At 41.2% G+C, this 16,982-nt stretch overlaps 1 protein-coding gene across 1 annotated transcript; it reads right to left on the reverse strand.

The window, feature by feature from the left end:
• Positions 1–8: 8 nt before the first annotated feature.
• Positions 9–16,718, reverse strand: me3 (malic enzyme 3, NADP(+)-dependent, mitochondrial). Its single transcript, XM_083776922.1, has 15 exons — positions 16,471–16,718; positions 15,259–15,476; positions 11,740–11,873; positions 10,998–11,147; positions 10,301–10,376; positions 10,052–10,213; positions 9,775–9,878; positions 8,828–8,937; positions 7,373–7,470; positions 5,954–6,067; positions 5,517–5,622; positions 2,847–2,989; positions 2,332–2,505; positions 1,742–1,840; positions 9–1,530 (listed from the first exon to the last, which is right to left on the reverse strand). The coding sequence occupies exons 2-15, from the start codon at positions 15,469–15,471 to the stop codon at positions 1,369–1,371; spliced, it is 1,845 nt and encodes a 614-aa protein (XP_083633048.1). The 5' UTR covers positions 15,472–15,476; positions 16,471–16,718; the 3' UTR covers positions 9–1,368.
• Between the last annotated feature and the right edge of the window lie 264 nt (positions 16,719–16,982).

Below are 16,982 nucleotides of genomic sequence, written 5' to 3' on the forward strand. Positions count from 1 at the left end.
AAAACAGGGAGGAGGGGGGGAAAATATTTATTTTGTATTACATTCCCTTCTGTAACAATTCATTTCCTCGACCCCACTATGCGTGACTCTCACACACATACATCAGTGCATAGCACAACATAACACTTTCTCTGGGAGAAATAGGATTCATCATGTCTATCAGTAACTTTGGCAGAAACACTGGAAGCAGAACTTTGTACAAAACAAATCTAATAGAATACCCAATGAAGGGGGGGGAAATTAAAAACCCAAAAAGGACCTAAGATTCTGAAAATAAAATTCATTAACCTCATTCTATAAATAGCTAGCCATTCTTGCAGCATTTCAACAGGGAACCAGAGACGATGACTAGATACAAACAGAAATACGACTTCAGCAAACGAGTGTTATAGGAACTGGGAGTCCAATATGCACGTAATTCGTTGGCATTCTAGAACAGGAGTGTAAAACAAGCCACGACTGTAAGATGTTACAAGCTGCTCTGTGTTGTTACAAGCAATAACAATCTAGTTCATTTGTATAGCACTTTTTAAAACCGTAAAAGGTGCCTCACAAAGCCTCAGAGAAAAAAAACGAAGGAAAACTTGTGAGGAAGATTTAAAAAAAAGTTAAAAACACAATAAAAGAGCAAAAGCAATGGATGAACAATATCTCAGTTGGGAGTGTTCATTAATGGGTCAGCCAACAACAATGTGAAGAGGACTTCACTCGGTAAAATGTGATATGAGTTATGAGATCCTGAGGTCAAACAGACAAGTTCAAGTGCTGTCATTCATCAGACAAGATGGTCACTACTGTGGCATACTCTCTGTGAGATCAACATGCATCCTAACCCGTTCCATCTGGTGCTCAAAAACTGTCAAATAAAGAATGACCTTCAACATTGCAGAGGACGTATATGCCACAACAGGTGAGCTTGGATAGATTCAAGACCTTTCTTGTCATTGCTGCGAAAGCGCAATGAAATTGCAATACCCGACAAAAGGAGTGCAGTTCAGGTACAAGACATGCTTATTGACACTAGATGTGGTGTTTCACCTATATAAATATTATTGTGTTTTCGGTCACTTGAAGAGCACAGGGCACCGATATGAAGAAAGCACAACACTGATATAAAACATCTCCTATATGAAATATCGTGACAAATATATTAGTAATTAGTAATTACTAAAAAAGCATTACTTTGGTTGACCATTTTCACAATGAACTCCTGTGTTTGGATCCAAGAAGGGGACAGACGTATATCAGTGTTTACAAAAAAACAATATAGTATTCTATATAAAAAGGCATGAATGATTGGCAGCGTTTTTTAGGTGGAGACATTACAGGAATTGTATGACTCTATTGTGTCATGAAATATTGGTGCACTCAAACATCCTGGATATTCATGGCTCCCTGGGGCCATTGGTATGTGTCGAGAGCGAAGGAGTCATAATCTGGGCTGTAGACATGAGACAACACAAATGCCTCCTTGTCCTTGGGTTCGGGATACAGTGAAGCAATGTTGTGTTTGTACGCATATGCGACGATCTGAGAGAGCGAGAGAGAGAGAGGGGAAAATAAAGAGTGGAAGACGAGCAAAGGGACAAAGAGCAAGAAAACAGTTTGAGGTTGAGAGTAGAGTAGACACGGGGTCATGTTCGAGTAGAAACCTAGGCTCAGAAGTATTTATTGCAAAGGAGAGTGACAAACTTGGTTCAATTTGAGGAATGTGGGTGGAAAACATGTAAAGATGTCCTACCTTCACGGCAATCTTAAATGATACCTCTCTTATGGTACTGAGAGGGGGATACAGCCTTCCTTCAGCCAAGTTCTCTTCCGTTACCATGTCAGCGATTGCCTGAGAGATAAAACAGCAATTAAAATCTCAGGCGCACATGGAGAGGTTAGATGACAGGGATGCTAAATTGCTAATGAAAACCAGCCTAGTTAAAAGACACAAATGGTCAAAAACAGGAATAGAGAACAAATGCTAGTTTTTATTCGTTTCATTATGTTTTACTTACTATTTTTCCCTTTCTACATCCTGTATTACATTAGAGTAAATTACTTATTAGTTATTACCACAGTGAAATGAACTTACTGACTCCTAGGGGGAAAACTACTGTATTTGCCTTTCATGGAATCCATAACCCAGCCTTCATATATACATACAGTGGTGTAATATTATGCTTGCTTTATTTACATAGGCGTACAAACGAAAGGAAGCCGAGGTTAGAGAGGGGGGGGGAGAGATGATGGAACACATGGTTGATCTGACATAACAGTATTTCATCTCTGATGTTGTGGTATAACAAATCACTTCCTACAGTGACAAGCAAAACAACTCACCTCTGCAGTGGTGAGGAAAACGTCATCCGATATGTGGCGCACACCACAGGCAATAACACCCAACGCCACCCCAGGGAACACATAGGCATTGTTACCCTGGCCCGGATAGAAGGTACGCCCATCAGCCAGTGTCACCTTGTCGAAGGGGCTTCCGCTGGCAAAGATTCCCCGACCCTGAAGATGAGCGGAAGACAGGTTACTGAAGTAGTAGTCAGGCAGTGTGAGTCGGTGACTCTGGTTCCTTGATATATACACCGGTAATAATAATCCCCTTCTGTGAAGTTAAACGATTTGACTTTTCAGTCCGTTTGCAGCATTACTGTATTTTAATAAGCTTATAATTCAGACTCATATTGCTCCACACTTTTTGTATACCATTTATTTGCTATATTATTTCTTATAAATGATTCTAGTTTCTAGGGGTTTAGTGCATTGACTGGAGAGTTAAAAATGTGTTATGGCTGGAATGAACAACAAAAGCATTGAATTAAATTGAGGTCAAGAGGATTCCTTACGTCAGTGAGTGTGTAGCACTGCTCCGCAGTGCACTCTGCCTTGCTGGTGGGGTTACTCAGGGCGAAGATTATTGGCCTCTCGTTGAAGGACGCCATGTCTTTTATGATCTTCTCAGTGAATGCTCCAGCAATGGCAGCCACTCCTTCAATTCAGAGGGACAATCCATCATATATCAAATCCTTTCCACGATTTCAATATGACAATTCAAAAACAGTTTTCTAGTGGGATACATTTATTGTGGTCATGTGGTGTTTATAAATGCACCTTGCACCCCATAACACAGATGATCTGTGACATCAACTGTGCTATTCAAAGAGAATAAAAGGTCAGCTACTGTGTGAATAAGCCTATAAGAAAATCACTGAAACCCTGATCAAGGACTTAAGACAACATTCATAAGCAACGGTGCACCAGCTGATATTTGCAATATTCTGTTACTGTATGTTAAGCAAAGGTGGAGGTAAAATTTCACAATGAGTCAGCCATCATTACCAAAAGCGGGGGCTTTTAAAAGCACAACTGAAAAACAGTTTTGTACTAGGGATGTCCCAATCATGATTTTTTGCTCCCAATCTGATTCCGATCATTTGATTTTGAGACATGCAGATACCGATATTTCCCGATCCGATCTTTATATTATATAACAATAATAACACTTATGCCATGTGAGAAATCTATGTCACTCTAGTCTGTTGCCTTTCAATTGTGCAAAGGCAAAAATATGTGACTACTTTTATTAGAACTATAGAAGGACTGTCATTGTGGATTTTTTATTTTTTCATGTCATATGAAAGCAGGGAATCATAGCAAAAAATAATGATGTATTGGTTAATGAAGCCCGACACACACCGTCTGCGACCGCCGCGCGTAGCGCCGCGGCACAGTATTGCCGCGCGCCATAGCCGCACGGCAACACCAACAGGACGCGGCGCGCTACCACGCGGCTGGGGAGTTTTGTTGACTATTCCATTGCCACGCCCACGGATAGCCGGGTGGAGGCCGCGCGGCAACGCCTGGAAAATAGAACAGCAGTGCATCGGCGCGGCAGGCGAGGCGTGACCGCGCGCCAGCGCGCGTCGGACGCAGCCGGTGTGTGGTGGGCTTTAGATTGAGTGAATCTTGCAACTACAGCTTATGGAACTGAGGTCAAAGTTAAAACTCTTGTAGAGAAAACACCATTTGCATGGCTTTGGCTATCATTTGACTATCCATCTAGATAGTAGGCCTACTACAGGACGTCATCATATCATGCATAGTGGGGGTTGCATTACTTTGTTTTCATCATGGGACTATTTCACGCCTGTGTGAATGTCTTTGTTGCATAATCTTTGAGACCAATGTTTGCCACTGCTGGAACTAGTGTCCCAGGAGGACAAACATCAAGCATAAACACGACAGTTTTCACAAAATATCATTGTTTATGCAGCTTTCTTTGAGATTTACATTAGACACAAGCCTATTTAGACACACTATTTTATTGAAAAGAAATTTATAATCTGATTTATTTCTCTTTATATCTCATTTGAAAATGACATGATTTGTCCGACATTTGTCCGATTTGTCCGACATTTGTCCGATTTCCGATCACCTGATCCGATCAGGACATCCCTATTCTGTACAGTACTTTTCAGTGTTGTTAGTGCTCCTTAACCTTAACCCTAACCCCCAATAAGGTAGCACCCGTCTGTTAGCCTATGGTAGGTAGATTAGTCTATGCTTTTAATCCACGCTGGATTTGTTTATTCTGCTCAACAAAGCTGAGCCAGGTAAGGTGCGATGGCCAAAGGGAGACGAGGTTCAGCAAGTGATTTCTGTCAGAAAGCCTCATTTGTTTGTCAAGCCTCAGGCCAATCAAATGGGCAACCAGGTTAAGTTAGACCCAAGTATTTCGCAGAATGGAGAAACCACCCGTCAAGGGCTTCTGCCAGAAATATGGGGAGGGATAAAGTAAAGTTTTAGACCGCGACGGAGTCCGACATACAGTACATGGCCAGTTAAGACTCACTCCTGGCCTCCCTGTGAGGTTAGGGTTAGTAATGTCCGACATACATGTATACATACATGGCCGGTTAAGACTCGCCCGTGGCTTCCGCCTGCGGTGCCACTCAAAGTGACTACTGGGTTGGGCTGCTGGATGCAAGGGTTATGTCTGGTAGACATAGTTGAGGGGTGATATGTCCCGCGTGCAAGTATTTCCTGTGTCAGCCATCCCCAAACTCTATAAACAACCAGTGCTTAACCATAACCAGAATTACGAAGTGCACTAAAGCATTATGGGCATTGTAGGAATTCAGTAATCCAGTAAACCCTAGTAAACACACAGACTTTATTCTTTTTCTGGCCATAGGGTGCACATTTGAAATTGTGCTACTGTTATCTACTACAAATACTATTAACTGAGTTTCTTCCAGCGGTGAAATGTCCCTTTGATTATTACCTAAACTTAATAAAAGATAATATGTTCCTGAACCAGAATCAAACCAAGAATATGTTCTTGTGACCAACCACCACTACACGCAAGACCAAATAAACAGTTAGCCGTCTATTGTTAATGTGCTGTCTCATGTCTACAGGCCATGCTAAACTGAAGTAGCTGTAAAGGTATTGGTTTCTAAAAAGAAAGAAGAGTTAACTTCTCCTGAGTGGAGAGACGTGCAGTAAAAGCTCACCTATGATAGCCGTGGGTTTGATGGTATTCACCACCTCGTCTAGTGTCTTCAGGTGAGGGTGATCGTGAGCAAACTCCTCCTTCTCATGGTTGAGATTGCCTCTTCCCTATATTGGATTAAAAAAAGGTAATTTAAGTTAATGCACTCTAGGAATTTTCCTGAAGTCAACCAAGTAGAATTATAAATGATGAATACATTAATTATAGATGTGTCATGCACCATGTGCATTTGTCTTTTTATTCATATAAGAGCAAAGTAATAAGAGAAATGCATGTGGAGCTGGAGTGTGTTGAATATTTTTCTGATGCATGCATTGGCTTTTTCCATGCAGCATTAATTGGTGACGAGTCTGATGACCCAACTTAATCTAACCGGGGATTGTATAAGAGAAGAGTGAGACGGAGAACAGTGAGTGAGTGAGACAACAGCAACACTACCTTCACAATGAGACCTTTGGAGTCAACCAACCAGATCTTCTTGACGGCATCTTCATGGGCCACGCCTTCCTTTGCCATCGCCATCGTGAGCAAATGGGCAATACCCAAAGCAGCCTGCGAGGTTAGAAAGAGCACGAATCAACACCTTGCACATGAAGCCATACTGTACTACAGTGTTGTTTTCGTCGACTAAAACTAAGACGAAAAAATTTCGTTTTCACTGGCGAAAACTAAATGGAAACTAAATGAAAACTAAGCTATGGTGACAAAAATAAGACTAAATATATTGACCATTTCGTCGTCAAATAAAAACTAGACTAAAATGTTAGGAAGGGACCATTGGACAAGAGATCCAGTAATAAATAGAAGACAAGTCATTTTACACTTGGTTTCATGCTGCAAATAGCAAGCTCAGCGTCGCAGCGTGACGCGTTGTGAGCTTGTAGATCTGCTATTTTCAGCAAGTGTAAAATCAGTCATTACAACGGCATCAAAATACATTTTAGTCGACTAAACTGTAGATTTAGTCGACTAAAATCTTATGATAGTCAACAAAAACTAACACTAACACATTCCAGGTGACTAAAATATGACTAAAACTAAATGAAGTTTCATTCCAAACGATTCGCTGCACTAGATTTACATCCGGGAAGACTAGAGGATCATTCATGGATCTCTAATGGGGATCCTTCAATAAACATAAACTTCAGTTGTTTCCCAGAACTAACTTCTATCTTCACCGTTTTTTTTAGATCAGTGCTTACCAAACAATGGGTCGGGCCCAATGTTGTTGTGAAGAATATTTGATGAACCACACTGACCATGTTTTCTGTTATTTCACATTCATGGGACAGTCTAGATTAAGTGCAAGTTTCAGTTGCAGACCATCTGCTTAAACATTATGTCATGACACCTAGGCTAGGGTCTCAGCAGGGTTTCCAGGCCAATGTTGATCTATCATAAAGATAGCATAGGGGCTATTTCCAACAAAAGCTGCAGGTTAAGGTGTCAATCATGTGGGTGTCCACTGTCCTTGCAAGGGGTTGCCCTAAATACCGTAATAGTTGTAAATTGGCTATTTTTAGTAGTTTTAAAGGTCTGTGTTTTGGATCTCGAGCTGAAAGATTTTGGAACAGCTGGTTTACACGAAGATGATTTGTGTCACAGGGGTGGGCTTAAAGACATCTTAGGTGGTTATTTTTATTCATCATAATGGATTAATCTCATGGACCAGCCACCCAGTCATGAAATTATTGGCTCAAGAAGAAAATAAATAAATAAATCTCTCCATGAATTCAAGGCTGTGGGCTGTGTAATTAATACAAAATAAATAAATAACAAATAATAATAATAATAATAATGGCGTTCATTCGAGTGAACTACTCCTTTCAAAATAACCACAGGCAAATCTCTTAATACCTCTCCTGCTCCCTGGAACACAAACGTGTGGTCTGAGAGCTTGTTCTTGATCATCTTCAATGAAGCCAAGATCCCGGCAACTGCTACCGAGGCTGTGCCTATAATATGACAGAAGAATGACAAAATGTGCCGCTCAGAAGAGAGCATTTGAAGGCTTGTGGATCAGCGATACAGAATACAGATCATGTGAGCAAGTCAAAGAGATTAAAAATGTATTATGTAGAATTCTGCAGAATCAAGAGAGTATTTCGAATTATATTACTTAAATTATTGGGTACTATGTAATACTATATAACCCAACATTAAAACGTCACAGTGCTGATCTTGGCAGGGCACTGGGCACCCATTACCAGACTGTTTTAAAGCTGCAATGCAACCCATAACCTTTGTGTTCTGCTTGGGATTCAAGCCCAGTCTTCCACTTTTCTTTTTTTATACCAGCAATTTCCGTTTGCCCAGCAGGGAGATATTGTGCTCATCAGGACTAGTGCTGCACAATAATTTTAAAAAAGATAAGAGATCTAGATTCAGACACCTATGCAATCTAATTTTGTGTAGAATCGTGCAGAACTAATTCATTTTAGTTACTCGTTTTTGTTTGTCTTTTTTTAACCCATTTAGACCTGAGGACGATTCTACAAATGCCTTCTAGACAGTTTTCTTTCTCGCTCGCATACATTTTCATATCAACGACCCCCAAAAATATATGTAATTGGCCGCCGACCCCCATCTGAAAATATGTTGTTCCAGGGATAAGCAAAGATTTGAGTTCAAAACGTTCGCTCTGAAAGAATATATATATATATATATATATATATATATATATATATATATATATATATATATATATATATATATATATTCAAAGATTTGCACGATTTGCATGATTTTTCAAGAAATAGCAGACCCACAAGCTCATAGCACGGCACTCAGTGCCACGCTATGAGCTTGTAGATCTGCTATTTTTCAAGTATAACATAATGCTTAAACACCAAAAGAGGTTCCCACCCAAAATGGGTTAATAAATATTTTCTTGTGGTGGTAATGGTAAATCGAGATTCAGATTTGAGCACTAATCATGACACCAGTTGGTTGTTTGGTTGCCTTTGCTGTTTTTATGTCTTGTTTTTAAACCCTGTAGCACTTTGAGATTTGCAAAAATGTAGTGCAAAAAATGTAGCACGCTATAAATAAGATGTATTATTATTATCACATACAGTAGTGCTCGTCAACCATTAGATGTCCTAGGGTTTGCATTTATCAATGGAATAGTAGGCGGGTGACAACCTCTATCCACTGCAGATGTGCTATTTATATTGTATATATTGCAGCAGCTTTAAGTCTGAGCCAATAACATTTACTCTGCCCTAACCCAAATACCACTGCACATTTTGAAACTTGACCCAAACTTGGCTGTAGTGTAGGCTTCAGGAAAGACAAAACACTGAGCATTACCTTGGATGTCATCATTGAAGGTGCAGTAACGGTTGCGATATTTGGAGAGAATCCGAAAAGCATTCATGTTGGCAAAGTCCTCAAATTGAATCAGGCAGTTCATCCCATACCTGTGGTCACACACACACACACACACACACACTCAAGTGTGATGTACACAGTAAAATACTACTATCCATCTTCCACCTGACGCAAAAAACGTATAGCGCCGAGTGCAAGGCATATTTTGGTACAATTCTCCTGACGCATGTGCCATATGGCTGCCCACGTCATCTAGATATCAGATGATCTTGCGCCAATTTTGCCCATGGGCGTGTGTTGCTCTTAAAATGAGGTGTGGTGTGGTCTGGCATGATTGGGGCGCGATCCCCACAGACATTGCACTTTTAAGTTAAGATCAGGTTAGCCTCGGTACCAGGCTTTCATTTTTGTTGGTGCAAAAATGGAAAGCCTGGAGGAACGCATTGGCCGCTCTGGTCTAAAAGTGGGAGTCAACCCTTCCGGGCGGGCGTCGCTCCAAATGATGTGACGTAGCGCTGCACTAGGGGGGAGAGGAGGGGCCGGGGGTGACGGACAGATCGATGAGATCCAATCAGGGCGTGCGCAAATCTCAGCCGCAACCCACCCCTCTAGACCAGAAACCTAACACGTTAGCTCAGGCTAAGACCAGGTTGACTGGTGGTGGGAAGTGACCCATTACTAATTCAGGGCGTGTTCCGCCAATCGCTAGCCTACTAGCCAGTGCTCAGTGCGCCCCGTCATGTGAATTTTCAGACCGTTTCCACTTTCCACCGAGACTGTGTGATGTACGATATCATAATGACATTTTCGGGGGCCTGTCATTGGATCTTTAAGTGTCAATTGAACTGAGAAGAGTGTGCAAATGGAACCAAATGGATCTATTGGGATAACGCTGTGAATATGGCCAATGCAATGTTTGTACTCACTTGTCCGTCACTGCCTGCATGAATTCTTCAATAAGATCGTCATACTCCTTTCCTCTAATTCTCTTGTGCTTAAGTCCGATGTACAAAGGATCATCAAGGAGTTCCTGATCAGAAAAACGGATGCCGTTTTGTTCATTACAAATGATTAGCCTACAAATGATATACAGTACATGATACCGCATACATATCTGTGCTTTGCTATTACGGCAGTGCTCACACACACTCTCTCTCTCACACACACACACACACACACACACGTCTCACAGTTCTGAAGCACCTGGTTGTTAGTTCCTACGTCCAGCACCACAGGCAGACATTGCTGGGGATGCACACCTCCGCAGGCTGTGTAGAGGGCTAGTTTCCCCACAGGAATGCCCATGCCGTAACTTCCCAGGTCGCCCAGACCCAAGATACGTTCCCCATCTGTCACCACAACCGCCTAGGGGTGGAGACATTAACCGCTGTTAACAAAGGGCTAAACAAGCTCCCACGTACAAATCTCTGAATCTGAGAGGACAGACGGTACCTTAATGTTTTCCTCAGGCCAGGAGTTGAGCACAGTGGCAATGTGGCCTTTGTCATGGATGGTAATGAAGAGCCCTCTGTAAAGCAGTCAGGTTCATAAATCAGTTTTGTTTTCCTTTATTTTTCTAGTAATGACATGCTTACGATACATTATCATGCTTATTAAATGGTTATTTATGAAACAATCAACGTTTTACCCAACATACTTCCATATATATGGGTTTACAGAGGCAGAACACTTATCCGTTATTGAGAACGACTGCGTTCTGCTATCAGGAACTAACAGACTGCACAGACTCACCAATTAGACATTCAACAAAGCCTTGTGATAATACAGTAATCTAACTGTAGCAATGGTCTGTAAAGGAGCATTTCCTTACATTTTGAAAATGTTAAAAAGTACAACGTCATAACTCTTGTAAAATGAAGTAAATGGCCCGCCAAAAAACATTTTAGTCGACTAAATCAACCGTAGATTTAGTCGACTAAAATCTTATGACATTTAGTCGACTAAAACTAGACTAACTTTAAAACATCCCAGGTGACTAAAATGTGAACTAAATGAAAACTATTCAAGAGACTATGACTAAAACTAAAATCTAAATTTGCTGCCAAAAACAACACTGGATAAGACCGTTATTGATTCCACAAGGGTCGAAATTCGGTCGCCGTCATACGTGTGATCCCGTTTGTCTCACCGTGGTCTCCTGAACGCGAGGCCGTACTGTTGGCAGGCCAGCCCAACAGTGGGGGTGTACACAATGGGCATGAACTTCTCTACGTCAGATGTCAGCACACGGTAAAACAACTTCTCATTTCTGTCCTGCAGAGTCATCAGCAAGATGTACCTGTGGGTGAGGGGGGGGGGGGGATGGAGAGTATATCTCTGCAATTGAAATCGATTTTCTAGTCCTATGGATGCCAATTCTCAATGCATACAGTACGTATGACCCGTCATTACCCTTGGCATTTCTTTATTATTGACACTATACATTGTAAACTAAATATGAATACTGGTAGTTACATTGTAAACTAAATATGAATACTGGTAGTACTTGCCCTAGCCTCGACCTCCTACAGGCGTATGCAAAGGCTCAACTTATGTAACTTAGACAGCATTTTATGTAGACTTAGATGGCAGTTTATGTAAACAGCATTATATATATATATATATATATATATATATATATATATAATATATATATATATATATATAATGCATAGTTTCATTTTATAGATATTCCACTGTTACGTTCTTAGCTTACAGTATGATTCATTCATGATAACTACATTCTATGTATATGATGTAGTGCCATGCTTTTCTGTTCTTGCTTAATGTAAGTCGCTCTGGATTAAGAGCATCTGCTAAAATGCCTAAATTGTAATAGTGAACATGTTACCGTGTAACTGTAGTGTGTACTGTATAAAGCATGTGCTCACTTGTCCAGGGGTTTGGTGCGGGTGTCATAACTCTTCATGACACGCAGCACTTGGACATCCTGGGATAGGATGCAGGGCGGCAGCAGGCCGTGGATGCCCAGTTGCTGGCGCTCCACTAGGGTGAATGCCATTCCCTGCAAGTTCGGAATGGAGTGACCATTAAAGCAACATCTTCCCTGGAAAGTATTCAATCCACTCCAGCAAAAAGCTGAAGCCCACAAAATAAATAGGAAACCAAAGTTCCACCACAATGAATCACTGCTTCCATCAGTAGAGCTTAGAGGGCAGGGCTACGGTAAATGTGACTCATACATCCCAAATAGAGGGAAAATGGCTTTTTATCCTTTTGGCTGCTCACTGTGCATTTAAAACAAGTACATGAAATTAAATCAAACTAGAAAAAGTGCCCTTCTGGGCACAGGTCTCCACCAGGATAGGAATGTAGGACATTGCAGGCAACAAAAGTAAATTAGAGGTAAAAACACTTTTCGGCCAGTTATAGCGCCACCTTGAGGCTGAGTTGAAATTGTTCATGTGTTCATGTGTTCATGATTTGCAGCATTTTGTTTGAAACTGAGCACTCCTGTGAACTTTGGAAGCCAATCTTAACCAATCAGGATGGAGTCTGAGAAATCTGAAAGACCCGTTTCGTTGAATGGCTCTAGAGAGACTGTGTACCAATTTGCGCGATGTTTGGACAAAATCTGTAGGTGTACTGTGCAAAAACTTGTTTTGCACAAAGCGGCCTCCTGGTGGCGCTATAACAGGCCGTTCTGGAAATTTTGGGGCAGAGGTTCATCGTTGGCATCCAGGGAGTGTGTGTGCAAAATTTGGCATCGACCGGGTTAACGGTGCCGGAGATCAGCTGCTCACGGACACACACACGGACGGACGGACACACGGACGGACGGACGGAGTGCAAAACATACTCTCCCCGCATGCCTTCGGCCTGGTGGAGACAATCACATCTATTATGATCAGTTATAAGCATGATTAACAGATGTTTTACATTGATGTGTTAACACAAAGTATACTTAAACTTCAACCATGTTTATTCAGCCCTGGGGAGCTTTGACAAATCATGCATGTAGTATTATGTGAGCTAGTAAGTTATAGATGTAGAGGACTGGTCAACAGGCCCTACAGTACACATTAAACAGTCATGGTGTCTTGTGTCTAAATGTTTCTCTCAATGACCATTCTACACACAAAGGCTATATGCAGCTTCTGTCTAATGTGTAAAGCCCTATAAGAGATAATAAAAACTTACAGTAGTAAAGTACTAGTGATGTTATGTGATGGAAAACATATCATTGATAATTTGGGTTCATTAAACCGAAAACAATACAGGGTCATGCCATTGCCAGCCAGGTCACAGAGAACCGTCCACACCACAGAATTCTATCCTGGTAAACTTTCTGACCCTGCCTCTGCCTCCTGGTTGCGATTAGTGCTGCTACACGCATGCAAGGGTGCTGGCAGTTGTTCCAAGGGGGTTGTGTGTGAAACTTATCTATTTATTCTATCCAATGGGCATGGGAGCATGGCTTCCCTCCCCTGCCCACACTCTCACTTTAATGTCTTACATGTCCTACTGTACATTCTCTCATTGCTCTCATTGCTATTCAAATTCATTCTTGTATGCCAGCAAAAGCCAGAGTGTTGTAGGAAAGAAAACAATCAAATAGGGTTCGTTGCACAATACATTCATGCCTATTCTGAATGCACATCAGATGTTTTCTTGTGTATGTTTAGCAATGTGGTATACACTATAGTCTATCAGAATGTCAATACTCAAGACTGCCTCCCTTTTCACCTGGCACATGCTCATTTAAAACTACTAATATTTATGAGTAGTAGGTGATGAAATCCAGGCTGAAAATAGCACTGTGCAACATAAACATATTAACATAGTCTATGAGTGAGCGAGGGAGAGAGAAGACAGAGATACAGTCAACAGTTACCTTGAACTACCTTGACAGAATAACGTAGTTAAATAGAAGCTAAAGTAAACCCATTGCAGAAAACCCAAGGGAGCCTGCCTAATCATCTTATAATAATAAGAAGTAATTGAATTAACTATCCTATTAATAGGATATTAATTATCCTTTCGCAGCAGTGAAACAGAGAGATAGAAAAACGAGTGTGTGAGAAGAAAACTTGAACTATATTCACTTTAAAGGTTGAGAGCCTGCCATCGTGCAACCTCCAGCTTTTCACCAGAGGAGAAAACACTGAATTTATTTATATTTTATCCAAAATGAGCCAATAGCGCAGGCAGACTCTTCACATACTAGAGCATGTCTGAAATAAATATCAGAGCTGAAATGTTAATATGAAATAAATGCTTAAACATGTAGTTAGGTGTAATGTTAAGAGTCCACAGAAGTGAACCTTTCAAGCCCGTTTTCTCAACTCGCTGTTTACTGCAAGACATTACTCTATAAGCCACATCTCCAAAACTGGTGGGTCAAACTGAACAGCCAATATGTCAATTTGAATTGTTGATTCCCTGCTTTCATATGACATGAAAAAACGAAAATTCAAAAAAACTAAAGGCAGTCCCTCAGTCAAAGTCCCTTAGTTCATCGAGTTATGTCATCACTGATTTCAAAGCACACCCGACTGTCATCTGTAAGTGCTTCTGTCCAATGGTTGAGAACATCAGTGTTCAAAACTAAAACCTAATTTCACCTTAGTTTGCATCACTTGAAAATCTGTCATTTTCAGCAAGCTGCACGGTCCTTACGACTGGAACTCCTTACTTGTTTTAAAAATAAAAACCTAAGGGAATTCATCTGTGAACTTAAGTTAACTCCTGGGCCAGTTCCCAGTAGTTTAGTGCTGACAAAGCAAAGGGACTGGAAGGAAGTGTCATCTTCCGCAGTAGTGTTCACTGTTCTCTGTAAAACTGTAAGTCAAGTCACTCCCAAAAGCAGAGAAATCCACTGTTACTACATGTCTCTGTGCAGTTTTTCTATTTAATGGCATGACATTGGAAAAATGTCTGTTTACGTTATGGAGTACTGCTGTAGCCAAACCCGAGTCACTACTTTGTGGACCAATGACAAAAAACTCCCATACCTATTGGGAGAAATACAACAATGTGCAAACACAGCAGCAAGATTTGTGAACTGTTGTGACAAAAGAAGGATAGCCAATGGAATACAACCACCCTAAGGACTACTATCTGTACCAAGTAGACCGCTGGACCTTGCACATGTAAACAGAGCTGCTACCTTTAAGCAGATCTTAAATCTGAGTTTTTCCTGTATACTATAAATAGTCCTGAGAAAACAATGCTGCCATTTGTCCAAAAGTATATATAGCACATTTTACAATGCTGCCATTTGTCCAAAAGTATATATATAGCACATTTTACAACGCAAGGTTAGCAAAGTGCTGCACAGATAATCTAAAAAGCTAAATACACTACATAAAAACTGCCTGCCATGCTGTTGGGTGGAAATCAGTTCATGCATTGATCAGAAATTGCTTTTCACAATCTATGAAACCAACCTTGTTTAAGTGGGGGTTTCTGGTGATATCATAGCCACGTCTCTTGGTACTGACGCTGCCTTTATGGCTGGTTCCTGAGTGGCAGACCCGTAGTGCCTGAAAGCAGGCCTTATCCTGGGCAGGTAGGCCAGGAGAGCCCGCCAAGATCCCCATAGCGCCTGTGGACGTGCGCCTGCATAGTGACAACACTGTTTTTCCAGGAAGGGTGTTCATTCTGCCTGCAAAACAGAAACACAACTTGAGGCTACAACACAACAACACATGCGTTCAACCTCGGTGACCCTCATTGTACACGTCACCAAATATGCATACGACTTTAACATGCCGTGCATACCACACCACAGTCTAGTCTAGTAAGACTACCCTTCAGTAAACAACTCCCTTTAAAGCAGGGGTGGGAAACTGCAGGCACGGCCCGGAGGGTGATCACTGGCACACAGGCATAAGTGTGAGAGAGGATTTTTCTTTTTAAATTAAATATAAAAAAAATAGTTTAGTCAGTTAAATTAAGTCCCCTCATATACAAATTACATCCTGAACTTAATTCTGCGTTCATTCAAACTCCTAATTGACTGGGGAGAGAAGAGATTCTGGGAGATAGGTGGGTGGTTTATTGTGTCTAATGAACATTGCATCCTGATGTGAAAGAAAGAATATTTCTAAAATAAGAATAATTAATAAATAAAAAGGTTGTTATGTTGCCTCCAGTACTATGGAGAATCAAAATCAGTGGGAATATTTATGTGGTGTCATAATTAAACCTATATGTTGATATGGAACTGACTAATGACTAATGAAAATGAAAGCTTGCAGACCCAGGGCTACTGTAGCTCTGGTCCAGAAGGCTATGGACCAGAGCTAGGGCTACTGTAAAGTTTAGGCAGGCCTCTAGCCCGGATGAGTCAGTTGCTTGCAGCTTGCAGCTATATACAACAGGTGCTATATTTAATCAAACACGTTATTATTTGGGGGCGGCAAGACGTAAAATAACATTCAACGATTCGTGAGGAAATTAAAGTAGTTGACATATACATTTTTACTTTGAACTGTATGCTTCTGCAAATTTGCAATGCAACCGAGTACCGACCGAAGTAACGTTAACGTTTAGCTGTATACTAGCTGATATTATGGATTTATTTTCTTCATACAGGAGGCTGCCTGTGCAGCCATCTGCGCAGTTGCATACAAGCTAGCAAGTAGCTATTTTGTTACCTGAACACAATATGAAGCTGCCCGTGGCTTCTTATTATCTCCAATCTTCATAGAGTGCACTTATAGCCCGGCCGCTCGTCTCTGCCGCCAAGGATTTTATTATCGGTGGATGATCTGATGATGGTGGTCAAATAAAATCAACTAAACCAGCTGACTGACTGTATAGTGCTCCTTTGAGTTGACTTTGGCGTTTTTCACTTCAGTTCAGCAGCATCTGTTTCTGCAAGGACCTCCCCTGTCTATTTATTCTGCGCCGAACCAATCGGTTACATTCAAACTAAAAGTCTGGTGACGCGAGGTTACCAGACTGGAGAAATTCTTTGTTTATACCTCCATAGCCTCCTCCCCTCGACCTCCACCCACCCCCCCAGCGCTCCTCTTTTCTGTGTTGGATGAACAGAAAACAGATCAGTGAGATCACATCACATGCTTCTCTCGAGTTGAGCCAAGTCTGGTCAACGTTAATGTTTAGGGTTGACCATCAGAATAAATGTCTAATATTAATGGCGTGA

The sequence above is a fragment of the Protomyctophum parallelum genome (assembly GCF_964188405.1).
Source record: "Protomyctophum parallelum genome assembly, chromosome: 11".
NCBI lineage: Eukaryota > Metazoa > Chordata > Actinopteri > Myctophiformes > Myctophidae > Protomyctophum > Protomyctophum parallelum.